The 14,013-nt window shown below is 36.0% G+C and overlaps 1 protein-coding gene across 1 annotated transcript; it reads left to right on the top strand.

The window, feature by feature from the left end:
- Positions 1–852: 852 nt before the first annotated feature.
- Positions 853–1,806, top strand: LOC126582786 (ylmG homolog protein 1-2, chloroplastic-like). The gene has a single exon (XM_050246981.1). It carries the CDS (start codon positions 939–941, stop codon positions 1,608–1,610), a length of 672 nt encoding a protein of 223 aa, XP_050102938.1. The 5' UTR covers positions 853–938; the 3' UTR covers positions 1,611–1,806.
- The last annotated feature ends 12,207 nt before the right edge of the window (positions 1,807–14,013 follow it).

Here is a 14,013-nt window from a genome sequence, read left to right as displayed (position 1 = left end):
TGTAAACAAATTTGACAAAAAAAAAAAATCAATTGTAAACAAATAGATAAGGGTTTGTTTAGTCAATAAATTCTCATATTTCGAACTGTTTATTTATTTTAATTAATTTTTTTATACAAATAATTTATACAAAATGATTTATATGGACTGGTTTCAACATAAATACGAAGCTTTTTGGAAGTTTTGTGGATTGACCATTAGAAACGAAATTTATGTGTCTACAACTATAAAGAGTTTTCAACAGAAACTCTTTTACACATTCTTGAGTAACTAAGAATTATCAGTATTGAAATTGGGTCAGCTAACATTTTATATGCCCATAATTAGAGGTCAGTAAAGATATATTATAGAGAGCGACATTAACTTTCAAATGACCATTAGCATAAAAATGTCGTCTCGGTCTCTCAGCTTTGGCCTAGCGGAAGTTTGAGTCTATGAATTCGTGAGTATAGATGCTTAAATTTGCCAGTCCCTTTAAAAATATATTTAAAACTTCGATCCAAAATAGAGCTTTAAAGGACAATTTTTTTATCAAAGAGGAAAGTTTTAATTAAATAACCACAGTAAGTGACTTAGTGATAAATGTGCAGATTGCAGCCCAAGTAAGATAAAAAAAAAATATAAAAGGATCCAAATTCGATGCTTCGAACTAATAAAGTAAGATAAAAAAAATATGACTAGGACTATAAATAAAGAAAAATTCCTCATAACATGTCCGGGCTTAAAAAGGATGAATAACTTGTTTCCAAACAAATTAAATCACAAGTTTCAGGGCGCAAACCAATTTGCCTACGTGTTTAAGAAAAATATTTTAATATGCCATTAGTGCCAAAAGCAAAGCAGGCGTATATACACCAGACAACCGTAGTTCAGTGACTTTGCTTCTTTGACAACAGATAATCCTTCTTTCACCACAACAGATAATCCATCCCCAAATCATGGCAATGGCATCAGTCATGGCTTCTCAAGTTATCTTCTTCCCCATCTCAACCCCCATCAAACCAAACTCCAAATTCAAACCCTTCTTCTCTCCCACTCCCACTCTCAAATTCAATCCCAAATCCAATCCCAACCCAATCCCCAAACTCTCCCTCAGACCCATCTGCGCCACTCTCACTACGAACCCCCAAACCCTCACTCCCCAAAACCCATCTCAGCCCCCGTCGCCCCTAACCCACCTCCCCACTCGCACCATCACCACCCTCTTCGCCCTAACAGTAGCCGCCGTCCGCAGCCTCTCAATTTCGCTCGTCAAGTTCGGTTCCCAATTCGGACCCTCCATCGGATCCGCCGCCGGACCCCTCTTCTTTGCGGCGCTCAGGGACCGCCCGAGCGGTAATTTGAATACCCCTTTGACGGTTGTCGCTGCCGGTCTCTCCAAATGGCTCGATATCTACAGCGGGGTTTTGATGGTTAGGGTTTTGCTCAGCTGGTTCCCCAATATTCCTTGGGACCGTCAGCCACTTTCCGCGATTCGGGACCTCTGCGATCCTTATTTGAACCTCTTTCGCAATATAATTCCGCCGATTTTTGATACCTTGGATGTTAGCCCCCTCTTGGCTTTCGCAGTTTTGGGCACGCTCGGGTCAATTCTCAACAACAGTAGATGAAGTTCTTGATTCCGAGAGGAAAATTGGTGGGTTTTGTTAGTGAATCAGCGGTTTTAATCAATTGGGTAAGGAAAATTATTTGTTGTTGAGCTCAAAGTTTAGATTTTTATGAGGTACTCATCATGTGTTGGGTTATAACGCTGTAATAACTTTAAATTCAGTATGAAATATATAAATTTTGACAGGTTTTATGGAATGGATTTTCGATATGCCTTTCGTATGTGATTTGCAGTTTGGTATTTATCGCAGGCGCTAAGCATTGTTTATTTGTACAGCTTTGACGTGGAAATTTGTTTTGAAACTCTGGAGATTATATCATGTGTGAATGTTGGGGGGGGAGGAGGTGTGGGAGGAGGGGGGGGGGGTGGCGGAGGTGTGAGAGGGGGGGAGGGGGTGGGGGGTTGGCACTTTGTTGTTTATTCTAGATTAATGATAAGTTTTGATGAAGCAACAACATTTGTGACGACAACTAATGTGCTTTCTCGCCGAAAGAGAGAAGGAAAGGAAAGAAAATGGAGAAGGGTGAAAGCATGTTATAGTCGCAATTTGACGAGGAAAGTGATTTGAGTGGCTCAGTTTGCTTAGTAGATCATGCTGCCAGCAGGACGTGGTTTTCTAATTAAAAAAAGTAGTGAACCTGCTTCCATCAGTTTAATTTCAAGGCTTTCTTTCTATGAATTAGTTTTAGTAGAGGTTATTTTCTGATCATGTGTGTTGCAATGAGTTAACTGGGTGAGGTAGTTTGCTGATTTATGTTTGTTCTAGACTGATTTTGTTAGCAGTACTTATTTTGCAGAATACATATAGTTTACGTGCTTGTTTTGTGATTCGGTGCCATTTCAAATTGATTTCGGTCAATTTTAAGTGGCAGTAAGTGATGTTATAGCCCTTGCGTTCGGGCCTGATTTCAAGAATCCTTTGTTAGGGAATCTGAATTGACTATGTTATCTCTAAACAACCATGTAAAGATTGAGATTTCGATTGACAAAGATAGGTCTTTGAAGGACCAATCTATGATTAAGAAATGCTGTTATGCTTTAGCTATTTTAGTTTATATCATGTGGTTTTTGATTGCTATTTTAGTTTATATCATGTGGTTTTGAGCAATAGAAATATGTACGTCTCACTGGTGAAGATCGGGTATGCAACGGTGTCCTGTTTGAGTTTTTTATTTCCAGAACTGGGGATTAGCTGTGAAAACTGGATTTGCGTTTCTCTACCTTATGTTAAAAGGTATTGTTTGAAACTTCTGTAGGACTCTTGTGTTAAAGTTATCGGCATTCACAGACATTTTTCTTTCAACTCCTCCATTCGGCTGATAGTCCAATTCATATCGAGGGAACTATTCATTGTTTATGTTGAATGATATGTTTAAGTGGCCTTATCGATGTTGCGGCAGCATCCGTCACACCTCCTTGGCGCATCTGATGATCGGTAAATAACGAAGCGACGTGCCCGAGAGATGAATCGTTTAATTTGGGTTTTATGCATCAGTGGATGGGTTAGTTCATGTCTGGAGTGCAGAAGCATGATATGGATGTTACAACCACCTTCTCGTTGAGAATGTCCAAAATTTAGATGTTGAAGCATTGTTGTCTCTCAAATGATGGTGATTTATGTTGCTTGTATTACAAGGAAGCCTCTGCTGATCACCAAAGTAGCCTAATGATTGAGAACAAACTTTAACAGGAAAAATAAAGAAATCTGTTCAGTGGGACCAAATTAAACAAAAGGAAAATCAAAGCGAAAATCACCAGCAAATTGATTCCAAACCACAAAACAAATACTAGAAGAACAAAAGGTAAATGCTTTTCGAGAATATGACCATATACTTGAATATCAACTTGGTTCAAATCTCATAGACAACAGTATTTGAATAGGGTTATATTATTTACACACCTATTTGGACCTCTCACACACCTTCTCAATTTTCGAGAGGCGTCATATTGAATTGAAAAAATCAATAAATAAAAACTAACAAGAATGTGTAAGACGTAAAAAAATATGTAGGTTTTGCGTTGGTTAGATCTCTCTCTCCTTCTTTATAACAAAATTGATATCTTTCTTGTTTGGTCATGTATTTCAGCTCTGCGGAGCGTACTAGATATATGCAACTGCACAAGTAATGTGTTTAAAATTCTTTTATTATCCCAATTTAAAGCACTGACGTTTACTTTGCTGCCGAACTCCATGCCCTGCATACAAATTACTAAAAATTAGAAATTGTATTAACTTCGCTTTTCCTACCTTTTCTATTTATAATTTCTTTCATTCATTTATTTTCTTATTTTTATTAAGTAAGCATGTAAGTTCATCAAAATTATAAAGAGGACAAGAGTTTGAATTTGAGAACTAGTCCTTTGCAAAATTATAAAATAGAATTAGTCAATTTTTTGGGTGTTAGGCTGTCGGTGAATAGTTAGTGGTAGGCCCCTTGCATCAACAAATATTCAGATTTATGACTGTATTTATGGTGTGGCAAGCAAGGAAGAAAATATCGGTGATATCGGAAATATCGGTAGTCCGAAAACACGGAAATATCGATGGAAATATCGGTAAAATATCGATATCGATAAAAATTACATGGAAACCACGGAAATTGTAAGAAAAACTTGGAAATTTTTATTGAAACTTTGTAGGATGTTTATTTAGTCAATTATCTATTAGTTTATCACAAAAAATTGGAAGGAAATGCATTGCATGATGGATTTAACATTATCAAGTTGATTATATAGCGATCTGACAAACATTATGAGTGTAGAAAATATGTAGTAATTAATGAAAGAAGTCTAAACACACCATAATCATTTATATATAATGAATTAGTACAATATTTTACACTTTAGAACCACAATATTGTAAAAGCTGCATGAAATTGTCTAAATAATTGTAAAACTATTGAGTGAGTTTATCCTCCTGACAGGAGGAACCCACACACATCATCACTGTCAAAAACACATCGCACGCACACACAACGCACGCACGCAGACCACACCTCAGTCTCTCTCTCTCGATCCTTCTCGTTCTCTCTTCTCCCTTCTCTTCTTCCAAACACACACACACACACAGAGCTCCTCAGTCTCTCTCTCTCTCGATCATCCTTCTCCATCTCTCTTCTCCCTTCTCTTCTCCCACACACACACTCACACAGAGAGCTCCACAGGTTGACATCGGATCCAAGTCCAACACACGCACACACAGAGATCGGACTCACAGAGATCTCCGATCTCTCTTCTGCCAAACACACACATGCACACAGAGATCTCTCGATCTCTCATCTCCATTCTCCGATCTCTCTTCTCCCTTCTCCGATCTCTCTTCTCCCAAACACCCACATACAAAAAGAGATCTCCGATCTCTCTTCTCCCAAACACACACACACACAGAGATCGCCGTTGATCGTGGCTCAGGCGAAGTCAGAGGTGCGCCGCGGAGCAAGGATCGTTCGTATTCCGCTTCGTCAGGTGAGATTCCATGAAACCCTAAACCCTAATCTCTCCGACTTCACCCTGCCTTGAATCGTTTGTATATTTGTGAAATCTGATGTATATTTGTGAAATTAATGTTAAGATTCGTGTTTTTGCAAGGTTTTTGGGACGAAACCGGCCCGGGAATCGCCCCACCGTCTCCGGCGTTCTTCTCCGACGTCGCCTCGGATTCCGATTCCACCGTCCATGGATATTTCGCCGATAATTTCCAAATATCGCGATATTATCGATATTATCGATAATATCGCGATATTTGGCCGAAAACCCCACGGAAACCAGTTAAAATATCGCCGACCGGAAAAATCGATATTATCGGCGATATTTCGCCGATAATATCGATATTTAAATATGTGGTGGCAAGTACTACTCTAGGACAAATTATGAAATGGACCATCTATTAACATTTACGATGTTTAAGACATTCGAAAATCTCAAATTATAAGAGTTAAATTATAATTGATAATATGACAAGTGCTTCTTCAACTAAATTATCAAATTTTTTATTTATTTATATAGAACTTTAAATGGTTGTAGTTATTAAAAATATTAAAACAAAATTTTTATTGGTTGAAATGTTAGTTAAATAAGGAAACCATCATTAAAATGAATTAAAAATAAATTTGACATCAATGTCAAATTTGACTTTTAATGTCAAATCTAATCACAAAGTATTCAAATTCAATAAGCAAATAACACTTCGGTTGGATAGACTTTTGATGTCAAATATGCACAATGACATTCCACCTAGATTTTTTACATCTCTTTTAAAGATGCTCTAAACTTTTCGATTAAATTGTAATTAGGGTACTTCTTGCATTTTGTGACCCTTTTCTTCTCTAGTTCTCTTATCTATGTACTAACAGAGAACACACATTTTGTGTGTGTGAACAATTTCTCTTAATAAATGCATTTTTTTCTATACTATTATTAAGAGAAGCCTCCTTGTCAACTTTTTCCCCTTTTTTTTCCTAATTTGTCATCCTTATATAAATATTGTGTATAAAACGTGTTATTAAGAGAAGTCTCATTGTCAACTTTTTATGTATTAAAAGTGAGGGTAAAATTACAAAAATAAGTATATGACTGTTATTTCTCAAAAAAAAAAAGAGGGTAAAATAGGGATACGATTGTCATTTTGTCAAAAGGTACAAAATTACTATTTTGCCCTCCTTTTTGTCAATAGTGTGTATCAAAAGTGAGGGCAAAATAGGAAAAAAGTTGACAAGAAGGATTCTCTTAATAATAGTATAGATTTATACACACTACGCATAGAGAATCATAATTTGGAAAAAAATAATAAAAAAAGCAAGAATCTAACTCTTGTTGCGAATATAATACTGTCTTCCATTGTGTTTGAATAAAAACCTCCTCGGACAGAGTAAAGATTAAAGTAGACCAAACGAATTTGGTCGAATCTGAATAATTAAATCATTATGGTGGGAATTGAGTTTTTGTTTTTTTTAATATATATTGTGACAACCCGTCCCAAATTTTATTATTTTATAAATCTTAAAATGTGAAATTTACGAGAATACCCTAGAGACGAGGGTATTGATTTTCGTTGATCGTTAGTTCATGACGCGTATGAACTATTACCTTACCGTATTCCAAAAGTACGTTGGTAAGGATTGTTATTTATTATCTTATTCATTTCTTATCATTATATATTATTTATTTTATGTAAAGGGTTGTGGGAGAAAATAGAAGAAGAAAAAGGATGGGGGATGGCTGCCTGATTGCAGCGAAAGAGAGAGAGATGAAGGAGAATGCACTGCCCAATCAGAGATGAGGAGAGAGGGAGAGTGACGAATGGGAGAGAAGAACCAGGAGGGAAAGGAGAGAAGAAGAAAAAGAGGGAACCCAAAACGGGTCTTCCTTGACCAGTGTGACCCGGCTGACAGGAACCATAGAAACTGATGGTTTCCCAACCAAATTCTGGTGAATTAAGCCAAACCATCACTTAGAAACACCTCCCTAGCCTTCTCTTTATCATTTCTACCCCTAAATTCATACAATTTGACCTTAGATTTGGGAGAGATGCACCAGTTGTACGTGTGGGTGTTAGGCAGCAATCCACAAATCGTGAAGCTAACTCAGCCAATTGTCACTACCAATAGGCTCCTCTCAACCTCAAGAACAAAGCCCAAGTGATGGTAAGGGCGTCGGAGCTTCCATGAAATCGAATCGAAAATACCAAAAAACTAGGGTTCCGGTGGGTTTTCGTGAAATTGGAGCCTTTCTAAGCCAAATTGGCCTTGGCTGCAGGTATAAAGTTTACTCTACCCATTGAGATCTTCATTCCTGTAAATTGTGATAATTTTTGGAAATAGTTGGATGCTTTGAGTAATTAGATGCTTTGAGTTCAGTTTTGCTAGTCATATGACATAGGTTGATTGTTAGAATCTAAATTCTCTACATTATGTTAATAGGTCATTATATGAATCCACAATTTGACCATTGGATTGTCACCAAACTTTAGTATGTTAGAGTATGTAATATTTGAGGAGCATAGGAACTTACGGATCAGGAATCCGATAAACGGATCTTCCTTAATTGGATTTGTAAGTTCATAAAATAAAAGGTTAACCACCACTTAGTTTTGGCAATTGGCGGAGATCCGACCGTTAGATCGTAATGGGACTTTAGGATGTTATCTTAAAGGTATAATGTGGATCTTTGGAAGCAACGGATCGAAAATCGGTGATGCATATCTTCCAAATTGAATTACGTAGGGATGTGTTTCATGTAAATTGTGTATTTTATCGGTATGAACTCTGAGATGTGATTTGATAATTGGTCATAGGCGACGATGGTTTGTAATGTCTCGATATGCATGCTAGGGAGTAGTAGCATGAAACTCAAGTAAGTGGGTCTTTTCCTTTCTATTATACATATATATATATATATATATGATTGATAATTTCACAAACGGTTATAAATTGATTACTGCATATCATTACTGTGAATGCTTTGAAGTACTAATGCGAACTACGAATGGCTTGATCTCCATTTAGGGTACGTAGACAATCTAACGAGACGTTAGATGCAGCCATACAATAGTTGAAACAAAAACCTTGTTTGGGAATTGAGCAATGTGAAGGAAATTGGTGAAAATATGAGATTTAACCTTATGTTTTTAGTGATTGGATGTTGGTCATAAATCAATGTGGAAGGAATCAAGAAATTAAAATAAGGAAACATAAGTAATGATAGTTAATTAAACTAGTGTTTAGTTGGACTTATCCCCGATAATTATTTCCGAAAATAAATAATTCGGGAGTAGGGCGTTATAGATTGTACGTTTTACGCCACATTATATATACATGTATATATTGGAAAAAATACTATGATATGGTTGAGTTTTAGATTTGCATTATGGCATATCCATGTGTATACTACTTGCACAAAATTATTGTGAATGCTTTGAACTGCGAAGGTGAACGCAGAACACACAGGTAAGTTCAGGTGAGTTATGGTATTATATAAAATGATTGAGTTATGTCATGATCACATTTATGTTTTAGGCAACTCCGACATTGTCGTACACGTTGCCTATGAGTTATATATGTTATATGAGATGCATTTAGAGCTCATAAACCTGCACCTCGGTGTTAGTGCTCCTACCCGTGGCTAGGGCACAGTTCATCAGGTGATGTTCACCTCCCGCACTTTACGGTCACCTTGGATCCAAGGTAGGTGCATAGTCATATCGTATAGACCACTATACGTGGTTTCGACTGGTAGGTGACCCGCGATTATTCACACAGTTTTCATGATCGTAGCACTTAAACGTATTTATTTACGCCCAGTCCTGTCGTACAGACCACTTTAGGTGGTTCCGACTCGTGTGCAGGTATACTTATTAAGCTATGGATAAGTCGTACAGGTCACTAGAGGTGACTCCGACTTATGAGCTAGCATATGTGATAAGATACGTGATGAGCTAGCATATGTGATAAGATACGTGATGAGTTAGCATATGTGATGAAATATGTGATAAGCTAGCATATGTGATGAGATACGTGATGAGCTAGCATATGTGATGAGATACGTCACGTGTGAAGTGAGTCCATTCCCGCTCACTCGCGCACTCTGGTATTTAGGCACTCTTAGGTTTAAATTTATTCACATTTTTTTCCACATCATCACACTTTATGGCTTCGTCACCTTCCAGGTGTCAGCCAACGCAGCTCAATTCGGAGTCCTAATGGACATTCCGGGTCGGGGTGTGTCATATATATATATGGCTTATTATATTGAAATCCCACATATGGTTGAATACACCTCACGTACTTAATACACCCTACATTTACTTTTTTTAATTAAAACTTATCTTAATACATCCCATTTACTTTTTCATAATATCCTTACACCGAAACACTCTCACCATACACCCCACATTTTCTACATACACCCTACACTCTTCAAATCTTAGGTGCAAATACATAAGGTCATTCAAGGGCACCTTTGGTGTAAAGCTGAAGCTGGTGTGATTCCGAAATTTTCTTAATTTTTCTATTGGAGTGATGCCAACAATTGTTTTATTATTTGCATGTGTTTATCCCTTCATGTTTCTCTATCCCTTCCATGGAAAGAGGTGGAAGGCTGTGGGTATTCCGTACCAATAGATGAGGGAGATGATTTTCACAGTAGTGGATGAGGAATATAAAAATCCAAAAAAAATATGGCAGCTATAGCAATGTAGAGCTTTATATAGAGTAGCAGCAGTGGCACTAAGTAATGGGGATTAAATCAATATTGGGGTTGATGATGATGATTCCTCTTCTTTTCCTTTGATCGAATCATGGGAATGGATTTAGTTATTAAATCATTGAATTAGAGGAAGAGATTAGGTTGTTACGTTGCTTTTAAAATCAAGGGATCTTTGTGATCTAATGTGGCTAAGATTTATTAGGTGTGTGATTCTCATTATCAATCATTTTTTTAATGGATATCATTCATAACACAGCTATAGGATTGCCGATACCATTGAAATTAATAAAACAATGAAATAGAAGTCTTACCTCATGTGAAGTTTCCAAAACGTTGATTTCACGTTTCATTCATCAAGAATAATTTTTTCAATCAATGTGTTTATAGTTTCATTAATTCTACCATTGAGGGTGAGAGTGGTTTTGAGAGTTGAATAGGATAAATGAACTTGGGATATACATGTGAAAAGTAATTTGGGGTGTATTTAGAATTTTTTTAAAACCTTATGAGGTCAAAATTGTCATTGCATAATAGGTATATAAGTTATGTAATATTAAATTTTAATGTGGAGTGTATTCAACATATTGTGAGGTGTTAATAAAAAAGCCTATATATATACCCTTTATGCAAAGGGATATCTATTTTTTTGAAAAAAAAATGGAGATTAGGTGTACGGTCCAATTTACATCGAATTTCAACGATTCAAACCGTCTATTTTGTAAGTCTCGATTCATAGATCATCCTCGCAAAAATTCAATTCGATCCGAAATCATTTGCCTATTTAATTATCAAGATCAAATTTCATTTTTCTTATATAACAAAGTATTCATTCATTTCTTTAAACCAATTAGATGTCTTAAATATTTCCAATTTGGCTAATATTTTGTACGGATCATCTATGAGGTACAAATTGAAAAATAGAAAATTTGGATCGTTAAAATTCGATGTGATGTGGATACCACAACTAATTCCCATTTTTATAAAAAAAAATGGAAATCACTTCCCTTAAAGGCTTCATATATATATATATATATAATGAACGAATACTTTGGTATATAAGAAACAATGAAATTTGATATTGATAATTAAATAGGCAAATGATTTCGGATTGAATTGAATTTTTGCAATGATGATCTATGAATCGAGACTTACAAAATAGATGGTTCAGATCCTTGAAATTATATATATATATATATATATATATATATATATATATATATATCTTTATGAAATTTGTGGCAAGTGAAGTGATAGAGATATCCCACCCCATGCTTATTGCACCAATTTAACCAACTTATATCCAATCATAAACAAATGGGCTTTTATCACAAATGGTTCCTGAAATTGACACTCACCATTAAGACGGTCCCTGAAATTAAAAATCAATCAATGTAGTCTCTAAAAATAGGTGTTGCAAATTAATATGGTCTTTTCGTCACAATTCTGTTTAAAATTCCGTTAAGTGCTTATGTGACACAAAAATAGACCCCACAAGATTTACGGATTTTTATCACAAATGATCTTTTAAATTGACCCACACCATCAATATAGTCCCTGAAATTGAAAATCAATCAATGTAGTCCTTGAAAATAGGTGTCACAAATTAATATGATTCTTCCGCCACAATTCTGTAAAAAAAAATTGTTATGTGTTGATATGGGTTTAATAATTAATTAAAAAAATTGTCTAAATACCTTTTTGCACAATGAATTTTTTTTTTTCTTGTGGTAAGGTCTACTCCGAAAAGAGCTCCATTCCATAAATTTTCAAAGGCACAAGGCTTAACCAAGGCCTAAGAGGGGGTGTGGAAATAGTTTTCAACCAACAATGGACATACCTTGGTTATAATCTCATTATCTCAAGACAGATCTCGTCGTTCTTTGCATCACTAAACCACCAAGGAAGCGCTGAACAAGCTTTCCAAGATTAAGGTTGTGAGGATGTTGATCGCCTAAATGTTAACGGTGATGTTCCAGAAGTCGTTGCCAATGGTCTAAGCCGTCACTAAAGGTGATCTCGATCTAGGTTCAATTCAATAAAGGGTGTCAAAGTGTGTAAAGATGGGTGTATTGAGATTTGTTTTAGAGAATATAGAGTGAATAAGGTATAGAAATGTGAACTAGGATCAGAGGTGATTGCAGAACTAGGTTTTTGGGTTGACAATTTTTTTTATAAACTATTAATTTATTAAGCCTATTTGTAATTTTTTTTTAAATTTAATTAGACTCGTGTGACCCATTTATATCTCACATCAACACGTAACAAAATTTTTGATAAAATTATCACGGAATGACTACATTGCTTTGAGACGCTTACTTGAGGGACTACATTGATCAATTTTCAATTTCAGGGACCATTTTGATGTCACAGGTCAATTTCAGGGACCATTTTGATGTCATGGGTTAAATTCAAGGACAATTTCTGAGAAAAAAAGAGACCTATGTGGCCCATTTATGTGCCACATCAGCATTTAACATATTTTTTAACAGAATTGTGATGGAAGGACAACATTAATTTGTGACACCTATTTTTAGGGACTATATTGATTGAATTTCAATTTCAGGGACTATCTTGATGGTGAGAGTCAATTTTAGGGACTATTTGTGATAAAAATCCTAAACAAAATTAACATGGAACAGAAAAGTTGTATTACTTTTTTTACACAACTTTTGACATACGTTTTTTTGTGGAGACCGCTTTCTAATGTATTTTAACGATCCAACTTATATATTTTAGGTCTTTCCTCCCTCAAAGCTCATGTCTATAAAGGATCACCTAAATATGAAATTATATAACCGTTGAATTAAAGGTTTAGGGTTTCTTTGAAGAACCATATTCGTCCATTTTCTCAGCTACAAATGAATGTCTTAATAGTTTTGGATTTGTACAATTTTTTTTGTAAGGATGATCTATAAATGATGTTCCAAAAGATAGATTGTTCGAATCGTCAAAATACATTACGTAGTGTGCCCTACAAAAAGGTGTGTCAAAAATTGTGTAAAAAAAAGTAATTGCTACGGATATGTGACGACCAGTCCCTAATTTTCCTATGTAATTTCCCCCCAAGTATGTGTATTAACGGTTATGCTCTTATTGGCAAATGATGTGAACGTACTTATATCGCTTGTATTCTATTTCTCGCTATCGCATTTAAATTGTACCCGTTGTTACGAGTGTACATAAATTTTATCAGTGTGAAAACACTATTCTGGATAGATTTTCGATACACTTTCCTGTACAAAATCCAAAACCCTATCCCTAGCTTTTCCTTAGCCCATCCCGTGCACCCTCTTCCATTATTTCACACTCTCACCAATCCAATCCATTCCCTCATTTCTGTCACCCAATCAGAAAAATGAGAAAAATGGACCCTTTCTCTCTTCATTTTCTCTCTCTCTTTCCCGTATTCTCTTCTTCTCTGCAAAACCCTTAACGAGCTTCAAAGCTCACAAATCGAACCCAAGGACCTCATTTTCGCGTTCATCTTATCATCACGAACATAACCATGTTCTTGAAACCTAGAATGGATGAGTTTTCAACGTCGAACTCATGAGGTCCGAACTCGGGCAAACTGAGTTTGACGTGTTTTCGAGCGAGTTAGGAAGTTTTGAAGCTTGGGGAAGCTTCTACACGACTCCTCAAGGCTCATATAACAACTTGGGAGAAATTTGGAAGTGAAACGACCGAGTTTCGAAGAGTTCACTTTTGGCCAGAACTTTCAAGGGTTTTTCTGCCGACCTCTGTCCATTTTTTGGACTCCAAACAGGTATAACGAAATTCTACTCTTCACGAGCTTCAAATCCATATAAAGTATGTAAAAAATGGTTGAGAAATGAATGAGAATAGTGCGTTTGAAAATTTTCCAGAAATCTGGTGAAGTTTAGTTGCAGACTGCGGCGACGGCAAGGCTCGCCGTAGAAGGAGACAGAATATTCTGACGGCGTCAGGTAATGTCGTTAAATTATGTTAGCTTTTAACATAATATTCCTGACGGCGTCAAGCTAACTGATGGCACTGGCATGCGCGTGGGGGTGCGTGAGCCGTCCAATTTTTTTTTTTTTAAATTTGGGGATGTTTGTGACGTCGAGTAGGTCACGATGGTATATATAAACCCTAGGTTTGAGCAAACTATGGGGTTTTTATTTAGGTTTCCGTATATGTGCTTTAATTAATTCTATTTTAGTTATTTCACATATAGGGGA

The sequence above is a fragment of the Malus sylvestris genome, chromosome 9 (genome assembly GCF_916048215.2).
Source record: "Malus sylvestris chromosome 9, drMalSylv7.2, whole genome shotgun sequence".
Taxonomy (NCBI): Eukaryota; Viridiplantae; Streptophyta; class Magnoliopsida; order Rosales; family Rosaceae; genus Malus; species Malus sylvestris.
The sequence above is the reverse complement of the archived record's forward strand: the minus strand, read 5'-3'. Positions and strand labels throughout refer to the sequence as shown.